The sequence below is a fragment of the Rhamphochromis sp. 'chilingali' genome (genome assembly GCF_963969265.1).
Source record: "Rhamphochromis sp. 'chilingali' genome assembly, chromosome: 2".
Taxonomy (NCBI): Eukaryota; Metazoa; Chordata; class Actinopteri; order Cichliformes; family Cichlidae; genus Rhamphochromis; species Rhamphochromis sp. 'chilingali'.
Window position 1 is genome coordinate 64394796 of NC_137930.1, and position 15856 is coordinate 64410651.

The 15856-nt window shown below is 46.2% G+C and overlaps 2 protein-coding genes across 3 annotated transcripts in view; both read right to left on the reverse strand.

Moving 5' to 3' along the window:
- b4galnt4a (beta-1,4-N-acetyl-galactosaminyl transferase 4a) overlaps positions 1-15856 on the reverse strand; it is a 181715-nt gene that overhangs the window by 69920 nt on the left and 95939 nt on the right. For both annotated transcript variants that reach the window (XM_080876616.1, XM_080876617.1), the window contains one exon: positions 6697-6795. In XM_080876616.1, coding sequence (XP_080732742.1) covers positions 6697-6795 — 99 coding nt within the window. The remainder of the gene's footprint in view (positions 1-6696; positions 6796-15856) is intronic.
- Positions 1796-3433, reverse strand: LOC308392287 (uncharacterized protein). Its single transcript, XM_080875261.1, has 2 exons — positions 2942-3433; positions 1796-2444 (listed from the first exon to the last, which is right to left on the reverse strand). Exons 1-2 carry the CDS (start codon positions 3419-3421, stop codon positions 2082-2084), a joined length of 843 nt encoding a protein of 280 aa, XP_080731387.1. The 5' UTR covers positions 3422-3433; the 3' UTR covers positions 1796-2081.

Below are 15856 nucleotides of genomic sequence, written 5' to 3' on the forward strand. Positions count from 1 at the left end.
TCTACCTCGGGAGTTCAGTCATGTGATCTGTGTGTGTGTTTACATCCCTCCGAGGGCCGACACAACAGCTGCCTGTGAGAAAATACACACAGTCACAGCAAGACTTCAGACACAAAACCCCGAGGCTTTCATTATTATATCTGGAGACTTTAACCATGCCACACTGGACTCTACTCTGGCTGCTTTTCACCAGTTTGTGAATTGTCCCACAAGGAGCAACAGGACAATTGACCTACTGTATGCTAATGTGAGAGATGCATACAGAGCCACCCCCCTCCCCCCACTAGGGAAGTCAGACCACAACCTGGTTTACCTACAGCCACAATACACACCCCTCGTCCAAAGGCAGCCTGTCACAACGCGCTCCATCCGGAGATGGACCCCAGAAAAGGAGGATGCTCTGAGAGACTGCTATGACACCACAGACTGGGATGTGCTCCTGAGCCCACATGGTGAGGACATAGAGGGGGCGACACACTGTCTTACAGACTACCTCAACTTTTGTGTGGACACAGTCGCCCCTGCTAAGACGGTACGGTGTTATCCTAATAACAAACCGTGGGTAACACAGGAAGTCAAAGCTGTCCTCAACATGAAGAAGAAGGCTTTCAGGAGCAAAGTGAAGGAGGAGATGAAAGCAGCACAGCGGGAGGTGAAACGCTGCCTGAGGGAAGCAAAGGACACCTACAGGAGGAAGGTGGAGCAGAAGTTGGAGAGGAACAATATGAGGGAGGTCTGGAATGGTGTGAAAACCATCACAGGCCACAACACCAAGAAAAGCACAGTGGGGGGGACTGTGGAGAAGGCAAACGAACTCAACAACTTCTTCAACAGGTTTGACCAGCCCACAACCCCCCCACCCTCACCCTCACCTTCACTACAGAGTCCTCTCCCCACTCTCCTGCCTCCCTCGCTTCCCCCCCTTCCTGACACCATGACACCCCCCTCCTCCAATCCCTCTCTCAGCAGCAAGACATCTCCCCCCCTCCCCTCCTCCCAAACATCTCCCAGTGTCACAGTGGATCAGGTCAGGAGGCAACTGAGGAAGCTTCGCCCCAGAAAGGCAGCAGGCCCAGACAAGGTGTGTCCTAGGATGCTAAAGGCGTGTGCTGCTGAACTTGGGGAGCCGCTACAACGAGTCTTCAACCTCAGTCTGCGACTGGGGAGAGTGCCCGCCCTATGGAAGACATCCTGCATCGTCCCGGTCCCCAAAAAGAACCGGCCCAATGAGCTGAATGACTTCCGACCGGTGGCACTGACGTCACATCTTATGAAGACTCTAGAGCGGCTCTTCCTCAACTTCCTCCAACCACAGGTACAACATGCCCAGGACCCACTACAGTTTGCATACAAGGCGGGTGTCGGAGTGGAGGATGCCATCCTGTACCTCCTACACAGAGCCCACTCACACCTGAATGGGGGAAAAGGCACGGTCAGGATACTGTTTCTTGACTTTTCCAGTGCCTTTAATACCATCCGGCCCTGTATGCTTCAGGAAAAACTGAACAGGATGGAGGTGGACCCCTGCCTGGTGGCTTGGATCTCCGACTACCTCACCGACAGACCACAGTACGTCAGGCTGAAGGACATCACGTCTGACACTGTGGTCAGCAGCACAGGAGCACCACAGGGAACTGTGCTGTCCCCTCTTCTCTTCACCCTGTACACCTCTGACTTCTGCTACAACTCTGAATTATGCCATATTCAGAAGTTTGCAGATGACACGGCCATCATGGGGTGTATCTGGGATGATCAGGAAGAGGAGTACAGAAGTGTAACGGTGGACCCAAGAAATACCAGCCGGAGCGACTTTGACAATGCAGAAACCTTTTATTAAACTCGGGGTAACGTGGACACATATACTCCGCGCTCTCTTTCTCTGCTGTCACCTCCGTCTCCGTCTGTCACTGCCAACACATAAAGAGACACAATCACTGTCAGATCCCAGCACACCTGTTCACCCCGCCCCTGCGCCGCCCCGGGAGCTCACTGCGTCACGCCTCCTCTGCAGCTGGCCAAGGACCACACCCACGCCACACATCCCCACCGCCCGACTGAGGCCGGGGCCCATCCGGCCGAACCTACTCCCCCCCCCGCGAGCGAGAGAGGAAATCGGCCACGACCATCTGCGCGCCCGGCCTATGGATCACCTTGAACTTAAAGGGCTGCATGGCCAGATACCACCGAGTGATCCGGGCGTTGGCATCCTTCATGCGGTGGAGCCACTGCAGCGGGGCGTGGTCCGAGCAGAGGGTGAACGGGCGGCCCAGGAGGTAGTAGCGAAGGGAGTCGACCGCCCACCGGATCGCCAGGCACTCCTTCTCCACGGTGCTGTACCGTGACTCGCGGTCCGTGAGCTTCCGGCTGATGTAAGCGACCGGCCGGTCAACTCCCCCCACCTGCTGGGACAAAACGGCCCCCAGCCCTCTGCTCGAGGCGTCAGTCTGCAGACAGAAAGGGAGGGAGAAGTTAGGTGTGAACAGCAGCGGCTCTCCACAGAGAGCCCGTTTCACCTGCACAAACGCCGCCTGGCACCGCTCCGTCCACTGGACCAGAACTGGGGCACCCTTGCGGGTGAGATCAGTCAGGGGGCTGGTCAGGTCCGCGAACCCTGGGACGAACCGTCGGTAATAGCCGGCCAGCCCCAGAAACCGTCTCACCTCTTTTTTTCGTCTTGGGACGCGGGCAGGATGCAATCGCCGCCGTCTTCTCCACTTGAGGTCGCACCTGCCCGCTCCCCAAGTGGTACCCCAAATACTGTACCTCCCTCCGTCCAACCGCACACTTCTTCGGGTTGGCCGTGAGCCCCGCCTGCCTCAGGGACTCCAGCACCGCGGCCACACACCGCACATGCCCCGGGTCGAACCAAACTTTGGTGGACCAGAGTCTGCGTGCAGCCCGTGTCCACCAAAGCATGGCGAATACCCCCTTGACACCTTACCGGCACGCGGTACGTCACTCCTGGACCGGGGGCGGGCGCTGGAGCGCCGGCAACGCGGAACACCTGCCCCACCTCCATGAGCGGACAGTCTCGGCGCAGGTGCCCCGGCCGCCCACACTTCCAACAGTCCGGCCCCGGCGTCTGTGCGGCTCCCCGTGGCTCCGGGGCAACCTCGGCGGCCGCCGGGGTTCCGGCGGGAAGCAGCGGCCGGAACGGGTTCCTGGGGCTCCACCCTGCTGCCTGCTCCGTTCCCGCAGGGCCGCCGCCTCTCCTCTGCGACGCCGCCGCCGGTGGCCTGGGCGGCGGAACACGGGCGCCCCGCCGCGGCTCCTCACGGCCCGGTACCGGGTCGGCCGCCAGATGGTCCTCTGCCAGCGTCACCGCCGCCGTCAAATCCGCCGGGCGGTGGCAGCGAACCCAACGAGCCGTCGCCTCGGGCAGGCCACCCACGAACTGCTCGAGGACGACCATGTTCAGCATCCGCGTCTCCCCAGCCGAGGGGCCCGGTCGCAGCCACCTCGCTGCCGCATCCTCCAGCTGCCGAGCCCAGGCAAACGGCCGCTCCCCCCCCCGACATCCTGCTGGCCCGGAACTGACGGCGGTAATCCTCCGGGGAGAGCCCCAAACGATCCAGCACCGCCCGGCACACGTCCTCGAACACCCCCCGCGAGCCGGGGGGCAGGCTCAGCGCCGCCGTCTGGGCCTCACCCGACAGAAGCGGCAGCAGCCGGGCGGCCCACTCCTCCTCCGGCCACCGACAGGCCACCGCCGTGGCCTGGAAAGCCTCGATGAAAACCAGCGGGTCCTCCCCATCCCGCATCCGGTGCAACGTCACCGACAGCGGAGGGGCGGGAGCCGGCGCGGCCGCATTCCCCAGCAGCTGCCCCAGAGCCGCGGTCTGCTGCTCCGATTGCAGGCGAAGCAACGCCAACTGTTGGTCCTGCGTGGCCGCCTGACGAGCCGCCATCGCCGCCATGTCCACCATCATCTGGCCCAAGATCTGCAGCGGCTGGGCGGGCGGTGGGGCGGGCGGCGGCGCCGCCGGGGGAGCAGGGGGAGCCGGCAGGGGACCGGACATCACGCGTGGGTTTCGGCACCAGTGTAACGGTGGACCCAAGAAATACCAGCTGGAGCGACTTTGACAATGCAGAAACCTTTTATTAAACTCGGGGTAACGTGGACACATATACTCCGCGCTCTCTTTCTCTGCTGTCACCTCCGTCTCCGTCTGTCACTGCCAACACATAAAGAGACACAATCACTGTCAGATCCCAGCACACCTGTTCACCCCGCCCCTGCGCCGCCCCGGGAGCTCACTGCGTCACGCCTCCTCTGCAGCTGGCCAAGGACCACACCCACGCCACAAGAAGTCTGGTGAGGAACTTTGTCGCATGGAGTCACACAAACCACCTGCAACTCAACACCTCAAAGACTAAGGAACTGGTTGTGGACTTCGGGAGGTCCAGAGAAGGTCCACTACCGGTTCAGATAGAGGGGGAGGAGGTGGAGGTGGTCAACAAGTACAAGTACCTCGGGCTGTGGGTGGACAATAAACTGGACTGGTCATGCAACACAGAGCACCTGTATAAAAAAGCCCAAAGCCGACTGTACTTCCTCAGGAGGCTGAGGTCTTTTAACATCTGCAGGAAGCTCCTGAGGATGTTTTACCAGTCGGTGGTTGCTGGAGTACTTTTCTATGCTGTGGTGTGCTGGGGGAGCAGCACAGCAAAGAGGGACTCATCCAGGCTGGAGAAACTGATCAGGAGGGCTAGCTCTGTGGTCGGCATGAAGCTGGACACTCTGGTGACAGTGGCAGAGAAAAGGACATTAAAGAAACTGATGGACATTATGAACAATGCTGGGCATCCTCTGCACACGGCCATAAACAATCAGAAGAGTCTGTTCAGTGACAGGTTGCTTCTCCCCAAGACAAGAACTAACAGACTTAAAAACTCCTTTGTCCCACACGCCATCAGACTGTTTAACTCCTCTCTGGAGGGGAAACAGGAGGACAAAGGAGGGGGGAACAACTAAGCTGTAGTGCCTCTTCACCTCACTGTACAATACCTTGTGCAATACTTTTTGTAAATAGTCAACAGTGCAATAGACTCAATACTTGAAATGTGCAATTCACTTGTATTTTTATTTTTTATTCCTATTTATTCTATTTATCCCCTTTGTATATTTTATTTATATTTGTCTCTGTATTTATATATGTGTGTGTGTGTGTGTGTGTGTATATATATATATATATATATATATATATATAACAATTCTGTAACTGTAACTTCGGCCGTTGCTGTGCTTTTTGGAAGTCGAATTTCCCAGAGGAACCCACCCGAGGGATTAATAAAGTTCTATCTTATCTTATCTTATCTTAAAAGGGAGCTTTGACGCTAGTCATGTCTAATGTAAGATGTTGTGGGTGTGGATGTTGCAAAATTTATTTTCCTTCTGCGGCTGCTTTGCTTTTTCATTCCACACCATGAATAAGAAAATATGTTTGGTCAATGAAATCACTTACATGTTTGTGAATGCAAAAACATATCCTGTGATCTGCAAAATGATAAAACACAAGGCACAGGAGGAAAAAATAGAACATAATAAAGCTTCTTGCTATGATCAACCCTTGAAATCTATTTAGATTTGTGCAATTAGTCTACATGGTCCAGTATCAGACTGCCTACTTGGCTGTGGTCCTAGCTTGGCTGTTTCATATCAATGTGACTCCTCATTTTCTAAGTAGCACCGTTTTAAATTATGCCAAAACCATCACCACATTTAGATGCAGCCCCTCGCTATTCAGACAACAGATGTTTGCAGGGCATATTAAATCAGAAAAGCAGACATCATCCACATATGACTGCTTTAAAAGCCAAATGAGAGTGTTTGGCTGTTTTGTTGCTGAGAGAAGTCATGACGGCAAAGATAAGCTAACCTGAGACCAGCTCAGGAGAGTCTGCTGAAATAATGCAGTTACTATAACAATATTAGGCCCATACCGCACTCAGCACTGCTTTAATCTTGCCTTGGACAAAAGATTACATGCATAAAGCTTTATGGAAGCAGCGAGAAGTCAGAGTAAAAGGCAGAGAACCTACGTGAACTGTCCACTGTGTGCTGGAAGATCATGCTGGTTTGAAGCAAAGACTTTGTAGTTAAACTTTACCCCACTTGGAAAATTACTAATTCAACACATGTCCCAGGCTACAGACACACATACATACATGCACAAAGCTATAATTAAACCCTGCTGAACAGATTACACTTCCACAGCTGCTTTCTCTATCAATAATCCACTGCTTAATACGCCTGTCTGCTGCTCCTGTTGTTACAGCAGGTGTGTCAACTACACACAAAAGACAGCAAAATCACATCACTTCAGCCATGCATGGCTTGAAATGTAATCATTATTTTGGATCAAATATTTTCATCCTGACACAATAATTTATCCTAATAATGATAAATTGCAGTTTGATGTTTCAATAATGCCACCAGAAATTGGCTGGATCTCTGTTTGACCTCAAATACCAACTGCAGTTGAAAGGACAACTGATAGAAAATGAGGAAGATATTCACACTAAGTGGCCTTGCCAAATTGAGTGGATTAATTACACAAACAGCAAAACAACCGAGGAATCACAATAGCTCTGTCTGCGAGATGCAAGAAAGGCTTTAAATTGAAGATGAATAAGTGATATGTGCAAAAGGAGAAATCACATCAAATAAAAAGGAGGGCAAATTATTTGTACTACCTCTGGTTTCCAGGGTAATTTCTTGGTGTGCTGGCTGAGGAACTTCCGAATACGGGCGTGATCTCTGCCGTCAGCCCCTGCTGTCATTGGCTCGTCATCCTTGAAAAACATACAAAAGAAAAAACAGCACTTTTAAAAATCAGTTACCATAAACCAACACCGATAAAAGGAGTCGACTAATGGCGGTCATGGATCTCAGTGGTTAGACTAAGGCCTTACATTCATGAAAGCACAAATCCATTCACCCATTCATCCATCCATCGATTACTGAGGTAATCTGACTCTCCAGAGGCTGCATATAACTGATATAGGAAATGAAAACACATACTGTACATCGTGAAATAACAGGAAACATCTTTATTTCCCTTCTGTTAAAACCTTGTGTAAATGCCTCCGTACTATTCACGCCTAATCCAGCATTTTGAATTGCCAAAGCCCTAATGTCCAACATACTCCAGTTATTCACCCTGCGGCCAAGATTTTTCCTCCAGGGGACTAAGCCTCGTGCTCCAGCCAGAGCACTGCAGGGCTCTTTCTCTGTGGTCTGCTAAGAGGCATGTACATGCTAATGCTGCGCTGTGACGGGTGGGACAGAGCAGAGAGGAGAGCAAGTTCTCAGCCAGCTATGAGGAGATAAAAGGCTGTGTGCCTCCCAGAGGAGGAACAAAGTCGCAGAGCTGTTAAATGAGTGGCAAAGCATCCTCCATTTAGCAGAGATGTCAAAAGAGGCACACCTCCACTGAGAAAAGCTGGAGAGGTTTTCAGCACCCCTGAAATGAGGGGCTTTTGTCGAGAAGGCGCTAGTGTTTGCAAAAGATTCAGGGGAGGAGAAAAAAAAAGATTTTTTTTTTTTTTTTTTTTTTTAGAGTGGAGGAAGCAAAGAGCCAGAGCTGTCAGATGCCAAGCCTTTGATTACTTTTTTAACTTCCAAGGGAGAGAGATGAAGGAGGGCAGGGAAAATAATGATGAAGAAATGTGACAACAGGCTCCCCTCCTGTCTGTCACCAGAGGAGCGTAAAGTACCTGCTGTTTGTGGGTACCAAAAGACTCACAAACAGACTTAGTTCTGTTGCATTTGTGCATGGCGTGCACACACACACACACACACACACACACACACACACACACACACACACACACCCACACACACACACACACACACACACACACACACCAACTCAACTAAGGACAAAACATTTATATTGCATCAGCTGGTGTCTCATATAAATCAAAAACAACAGGAACACAAAAAGTATGAGAAAGGACTCAGCGGTCAGTCTGATGAATCAAGAGCTGTTTGAACACTAGCAAACTAAATCCCAGTGCCTGAAGCAAAAATATTTTTTGACACATTCGCTGGAAAGCTTACATGACGCTGAATCTCAAATATTTTTGCTGTTTCACAGCCTTCAACAGCAGATTAAGTTTTGTTAGTAGAACTTTAGTTATGAACCAATAACTGAAAACCTCGCTAATTAAAAGCCCCTTGCTCAGTCTTTAATGAATCCACAGTTAGACTTTTTAAACAGGCTCATCTTTAAATATTAATTTCCACAAAGCTCCATACTTTGACCAGTTTTCTTTCTAATATTACTAGGCATTTATTATGATTATTATTGAGATCCACTCATCCTTCTTTATGTTTGAGGTGTTGTTTATCTCAGCATAAAAGCTGCAAATCTCGGTAGTCTTATAGTAAAGTTTAGACCTTGGGTCGTCTCGGTGACATTGCTTATTATATGCAAACCAAGAGTCTCTTGTTCCTGACAAGTCAGCTTTAACCGTTTACAGGTGGGAGCGATGTTTGAATGATGATTAAAGACAATTCGTGTACAACACATTAGAGATTTTGTAGTGCGTGGTTACTGATTCTAATTTAAAGAGCTAATGTTTTAGAAATAACTTGAAAGAACAGACTTTACTTCTTCACTGTGGACAGTAATTCACAGGGACACAACTCAGTAAACTGCTGCCTCAGCGTGATCTAACTCAAAGTCTGCTTATCGATGCAATACTAAAAGGTACAGTTAACTCATTGACCCGAGGCTGCGCTGCATTCTTCATGAGCTGTATCTCCTTTTTTTCCCACTATAGTGTGTATTGACTTTCCACTTTGACAAGTTGTTGCTATTACTTACAATGCACAAATACTCACAAAGACTCATTATTTCAGACTTACAAATCTCATTGTTTGCTGGCACAGGGCCCAGAACCATGTTAACATGTTTTACTGATAATTAATGTTGATACTAACTGGGGCCTGTCAGATGACATTATATATTAGAAGTTGCATCAAGGCAAAACAGGAAATATCAATCACACTGATGAGGCTGCCTATTTATCATATGTTTACAACGCTATTTACCTTTTTGACTTTTACTCAAATGGAATAACAAATGATCTATTACACAGCGCACACAGATCTGCTGTGGGAGGAATGAATCAGGGACATAAGGAGTTGAGTGATAGAACCGATCAGAGAGATTTTATCACTGAAATCCATCCATCTCGACTGTCAAAACCCTCGCTTTTGTGGGTGCTTGCCTCCCAGCTGTTTCTGTCATGGTCCTGGGCCATGTTGGCCCAGTGTTCTTAGTTTTCTTGTATGTTTGTATTTTGTTCCTTGCTTAGGCCATGTTTTCTGAGTTGCCCTGTTGTGTTGTTCCCTAAGTGTTTTCCCTTCATGGCTTTTACCCCCTGTGTATCTGTGAGCCCTCGTCTCTCCTTATGTTTTATTCCATGTTTCCCCTGCCCATTATGTCTAAGTTCTCCCCGTGCTCTCTCTTCCCCCTGTGTGCCCTCTATGTATTTATGAGCCCTCGTCTCCCTTTGTGGTTGTTTCATGTTTTCCCAGCCCGTTATGTCTGTGTTTTCCCCGTGCTCTCTCCTCCTGTCTGAACCTCTGTGCACTTCCTGTTTACTTTGTGACTCTCACGCCCGTACATGTCATGTTCAGTTCACCCCGCCCTGTCTCGTTATGATTATCAGTGTCACCTGTGTTCCCCGTGTGTTCCCACTTTCCTCGTTAACCCTCTGTGTATTTCTGTCTGCGTCTCCCTCTGTTCAGCGTGACGTCGTCCCTCATGTTGTGTGGATCTTCCTGTGCCTTCCTGCGAATGTTAGTTTACTTTTTCCCAGTTAGTTCTGTATTTCCTGTATTCTGCCGTGCCAGCATTAAAGCTGTGTTCTTTAAGTTTATCCCCGTGTCTGTGAGTCTGCATCCTGGGTCCTTCTCCTGCCTGCCGCACAGCGATTCATGACAGTTTCCTTCCAGGCTCCACATGTTCAGAGAGCGAAATTCAAATGGATGACCTTGCTGATCCTAGGCTTGGAAAACAGCTGGGAACAGTGTCCTGGAATACCAATGAGCTTAATTAATCTGCTTTGCTAAACACAAACAAGCACCAGCATCTGCAAAAATCGGTATCGCAGAGAACGGGAAAGAGGGGCAGGGAAGTGGGGCTCATCTCACAAATCTTTTTTTTCCCCCTCCACCATCTATTACCAGCCAACTAAGACAGATTCCACAAGTCCACAAATCCTAATTTCCAACCACGTGAGACTTGATAACCACAGTGGACTAATTGCAATAAATTAACTTCTTTATTCATATTAACTGCCCCACAGGTATACAGTATGTTAATTAGCCCTAACATAATAGTAATAATTCTTCCGATTTTGCATGTTGTAGTTTCAGTGAATCAGCAGTGGCTCCTGGTAACTGATTGATCTAATTAAAATATGGAAATAGATGCAAAGACACTGGGATATGACAAGTGACTAATCACAAATTATTCATCATTTATAATAATGACAAAAACTATTTTGGGGGAATAAGAGAAAAGTAAGAGAAGTGAAGTAAGTAAAGAGAAAATGAGAATCAATAAGCAAGATAACACGGGACAAATGAAAGGTGATGAACACAAAAGAGGTCAAATATTATCAGTGGCACAATAAAGAGGAACAGGAACAACTGAGAGAAGTTTGATAACAGTGCACGGTATGTTTAGGAAGTCTAGTCCTCAGAAATCTCTCCGGCACAGCCAATGTCTGCAGTGAATGTAGACTGCCAGAATCCCCTTTACTGAACAGACCAAACAGACCACTGTCTGCTTCGTTTCTGAGGAGTACCAGATAGCTCTGTGCAGCATTACACACTCACCAGCACCGGTGATCTGTATGTGATGTGACTACAGCTGAAGAGATGGATTTTCAGTTCGCAACTTTCTGGACACACCGGGATCCATAAATTTACTGTTTCTTTCTAGCACAGTTAAACAGTAAGAGGGGAAAAATAACTTCAATTTATTTTATTGAAAAGGAAAAAAAAACTGTGCTAGCTTAATTTAAATTAACAGGGACAAAGGCAGGTTCTCAGGCCTACAGCTAGACTTTCCTCGCTGCAGTAGTAACAAAGTAAAAAAAGCACAGCACATTTTCTTATCCTTACCCAAGGCTAACTTCAACATCTAAATGATAATCTAACTTAAAAAAAGGAAATGAAGCGCCATGGGTTGGCTTGATTTTAATCTTATTCTTGTCAGTTTGTTGCTTTTCACTACTTTACATCATCATGAAGAAAAATAAAGGAAAACTGGGTCTGTGATAAACAAAGAAAGCAGCACAGGGAACAATAAGAAACCTTTGATTTTCGAAATGCTCCGCTTGACGGCTGAGGGAGATGAGTCAGACAAAAACATTATTATGTGGCTCACTTTTTCCGCTTCTTTATGCCTTAAAGGGCAATTATGCCAGCTTAACAGAGATATGTATTAGAGAAAATTACTGAATTATCACCACAAGAGTCTTTTAGGGATCCAAAAACATGTTTATGCAAGTCCTTGGACATTTTTCAAGGAGCACAACAAGGTCATTATTTGAAAGGGCCCATACATTGCGCTTCACTAACCACCAACACGCTCACTATGGCAACACAGGGTTTTTCAGCAGCGGCTGGTATAAAAAAAGCTTATGAGCTAGCGCCTGAGTTTATACATTTTTCCTCATTTGTTCTGTGCATTACAATATAAGAGAGATACTCCCATACAGCTTATGACAAAATTTAATCCGAAGTGATTGATGGCCCTAATCACGACCTTTTGACCTCCCCCTCCCCCCCCGGAAGTGTGTAATGAGCGTGACGAATTGCATCCGGAGAAGGGGGGGTGAACCCCGGAAGCGTGCCATCTGTTGCTAAGCGTGTCGAATTGCATCCTGAGAAGGGAGGGGGGAAACCTCCGGAAGAGCGCCATCTGTTGTTGGGAAAAAAAAGTTTTTAGAGGGAGGGAGTGCAGCGGGGGAGGAGAATAAAAAAGCAGAGAGGTGGAGTCCATCACAATTTCTAAGGCACAGACGCAAGATGGATTTCCTTCTGCAGCCCAGCAGCGTTCCTGTGTCCGATGAGATCTGCTCTCCCAAAGAAGAAGGCTTTGAATATGACATATTCAAATACAGCATATTTACTATGGAAGGCCTCGATCCGGACCTTATGACCCTACCGGAAATACTCCGGAAGTGTCTAGTCATTTTCAGACCTGATGCGTCATGTTCCCTAAGCACAGCGGTGATGCAGCAGCTGATTCTGTGATGTATAGAGAGACAGAGCGGCAGCTAGTTTTCCGCAAACTCATAGTCTGAATTCTGTTTCAATATTATGACAATTTTCTCTGTTTTTTACAATAGCGGGTGTAATTTTACTTTCTTAAGCTGCACCGGCGTTTGTAATGGGAATAAAGACTGACTTCCTGTAGAGATTTCAATAGTATTTTATTTTCCTATAATACAGACGCTGTAAAAAACCTTTAAGATACACCATAGCTTGTGATGAAAAGAAGAACTTTCTATCCGCTTGTAACCTACAGGCTGCCTATGTGTAAAAAACGAATAAATATCCCTTAGTGAATACTACTTTTCCTTTTGAGAGACTGAAAAACAAACCATAATTGCAGCGACAGGCGATCTTGTTTCACACACACACACACACACACACACACACACACACACCGCGGGTCAAGGAGGAGTGAGACGGCGGAAGAGTTTTTTTTTTTTCTTCATTACTTTTACAATGGGTTTTCTCAATAGATAGAAAATGATGACGCTGAGGAGTCAACAGTCGATATTATCATTGCTTGTAACCCGGTAAATAATTTCGTACATCTCCCCATAAAACAAGTCTTAGTGGAAAAAAGCTCATATTCGAATAAGTTTATTAAAGCACCCCCCCCCCCCTCCCCCTCTGTGGGAAAGAGTCAACCATGAGGCGAGTTTTGTCAACAGGAGACGGGTTTTGTCCATTTGGTAAAACAAATATCCGCCTCAAAGTCGTAATTTTACCGTTGCAGAATGTGGAAAACAGACAGCCCTCACAGGAGGCACCCAGGGGCCCACCTCACACACCATAGTTAAAATAGTTAAATTTCAACTAAATTTGTAGTAATGATCGGATTTCCTCACTTATCTACACCACACTCCTTGTCCTTGATTTCTTATCGTTTCTTATCGTTCCTCTGTCCCTTAATAGAAACCACATATATAGAAACTATCCTCCCTTTCAGTTGTCTTTTGCACTTCCATATCGCAAAGCAGTTACTGTAGGTTATTTTCTGCTTATGCATTAATGTAATTAATTAACTTATTTATCCTTAAGTAAGGTAATGACTTGAGTTCTAATGCTTTTTGTCTCTTGAGTTAGCTGTCAATGTGGGATTTTTTTCCCCTTTTGTTCAGTTAAAGCTGCCTTTCATTCTTCAACACAGCTTAAACTCTAATAGGTAAGCTTTCTTGTAATTTCTTAGTTCTGCAGGCTTCTTGAAAGACATCCGAGACTCTTCTTTGGATGCTGGCTGCCTTTTGTTTTGTTTTCTGTCAAGATGATCCCACACTGCTTCGATTATCTTGAGGTTCGAACCCTGGAGAGATCAATCCATGACTGATGCGTTGTTTCATCCAGGCATACTTTGACTACATTGGCAGTATGTTTGCGATCATTGTCGTACTGAAAAATGAAGTTGAAGCCAATCAGACACTACGTGGTATTACATGGTCGATCAAAATCTGGTGGAACTTTTCTACATTCATAATTTGATTAATTTGGATAAGAGCTCCAACAACACTGGCTGAAATCCAGCCTCAAAGCACGGTAGAGTATCCACGCTGTGTTAAAGACGGCTATAGACATTCACTGTTGTATCTCTCTTCGGACCTCTTCCATGCATATTTCAAATTTGGATTCATTACTCCATAAGACATATTACAGCTGATTTCTTTTTCCAGTCAATTTCTTGTGTAATTTGGCACACCTCAGCCTTATTTTTCTCTGTTCTCCTTCCTTAAGAATGGCTTATTAACAGTCACCCTTCCAACTCAGATAACTTTTGATGAGGTTTCATGAAATTTTTACAGCACTTGAGTTACTCGCCACGGCCATCCTAAATGCTAAGAACACTAAACTTTAATTCTAAATTACGTAATTAACGTTAACCAGAAAAAACAAGCCAAAGTCGAAATGTTGCTGAGCTGACCTGTGGTATGCTATGTCTTCTAAAGCACGTATAATGTAAACAGAACTGGTCTTTGCACAGAAGCCTGTGGAGCTTCATAATTAACCTCAGTGTGTGAAGAGGACTCTCCATTTAATAATAGCTGTAATAAAATGTTCTGGCCGACGGTGTTAAACGCTGCACTTGGGTCTAGCAGGGAAGATTTCAACTTTTCAATATGAATGAAGGCTGAAAACTGATTAGATTAATGTCTGATGATCTTTTCCATGCTTCTTCAAGTTTGTAACACCAAACATATTAAAGGATGATGTAAGGCTCACAGGAAGAGTTTAATTAGACACACATTTACTATTTTCTTTATACTCTTTCTTTCTTGACATGTTTAATATGATTACTATCAGAGGAGAAAATGAACCTTGTGTAGTCTAAAAACTTTTTTATTTAATCAAACTGTAATGTTGTTGAACTCTGACGGACGTGTCTTTTAATCTTGTCAACAAATCCTTAATCATCTAAATCTGCCATTTATCATCTTGTAAAATGTTCCCTCTGCTTCTGTTGCACATCTCCCCCCGACACTCTCTGCTTCACCTGTCCTGTGCAGGTGGTCCAACCCCTGCCTGCCTCCTTAAACTGGGGTGTTTAAATCTCTTTACCTCTGTTGTGAACTTCACACAAAGTTTGTGGTAACAAAATCAAACTGACGAGGATCTCGTTTGAAAAACACACACATACTCACGAGACAAAATAAAAACAGACTGCTCAAAGCAAAAGCAGAGCCCTCACAGCTGGTAGTACAAACACAGTGACAACATGCGTATTAGATACCCTCAGTGCCAAAAGCATAAATATGAAAAAAATGTGATCACCAAGAATATCCTAAAAATGGCATTGAGGTGGGTGTTACAGTAAAGAAAAAAAAAAAAGTAGCCAAATTTTCATCGGAAAATGTTGAATTTTAGTAAAAACAATGCTCTGTAGTTTGATACTGTCGTTACAGACAAAGCAGATGTTTAAAGCCTTTGGACGCACATTTGAAACGCACTCATTCTCCTTATCAGCTGGAAACATTAAAGCCGTAAAATGACTTTTTCAAACGGATAAAAACTATTGAACAGCAGCAATGTTGAGCCTGTTCCAAAATTTGAATGTACATGTGTTGAAGGTGCGGGTCTTGTTGAATTATTAAACATACTTTCTTTAATTTTTCGAGCCACAAAAACAACAACTTTTAATTTTCTTCTGCTTGAGTCTCGGCCTCGGGTAGCTCTACTTATCATTGCTCAGTCAGTCGTCTGTTTGTGCTACTTTTTTTCAAGGAGCAGTGGATTATTGGTAAGGGTGACTTTATGTGTTTAGTTACTTAAGTGGAAGTACTGTGGAAAGTTTTACCTTACATACATAGATCTACCAGTACAGCTTCTGAGGTAACTGTTTACAAAATGTTATAATCTATTCAAAGGTTCTTTGCAATTTTACATTGATAAACATTATCCTTAACATATTTGGCCCACATAAAGTACTATGGCCATCACACGGTCATTTAGAATTGTTTAAATAACTCGTGTCTTAAGTCCTTCCATCAAACAGAAAATTAAAAAAAAAAAAACCATGGTTCACTTTTACATCACAAAATGTTAGAAATATAAGCCGTTCATAAC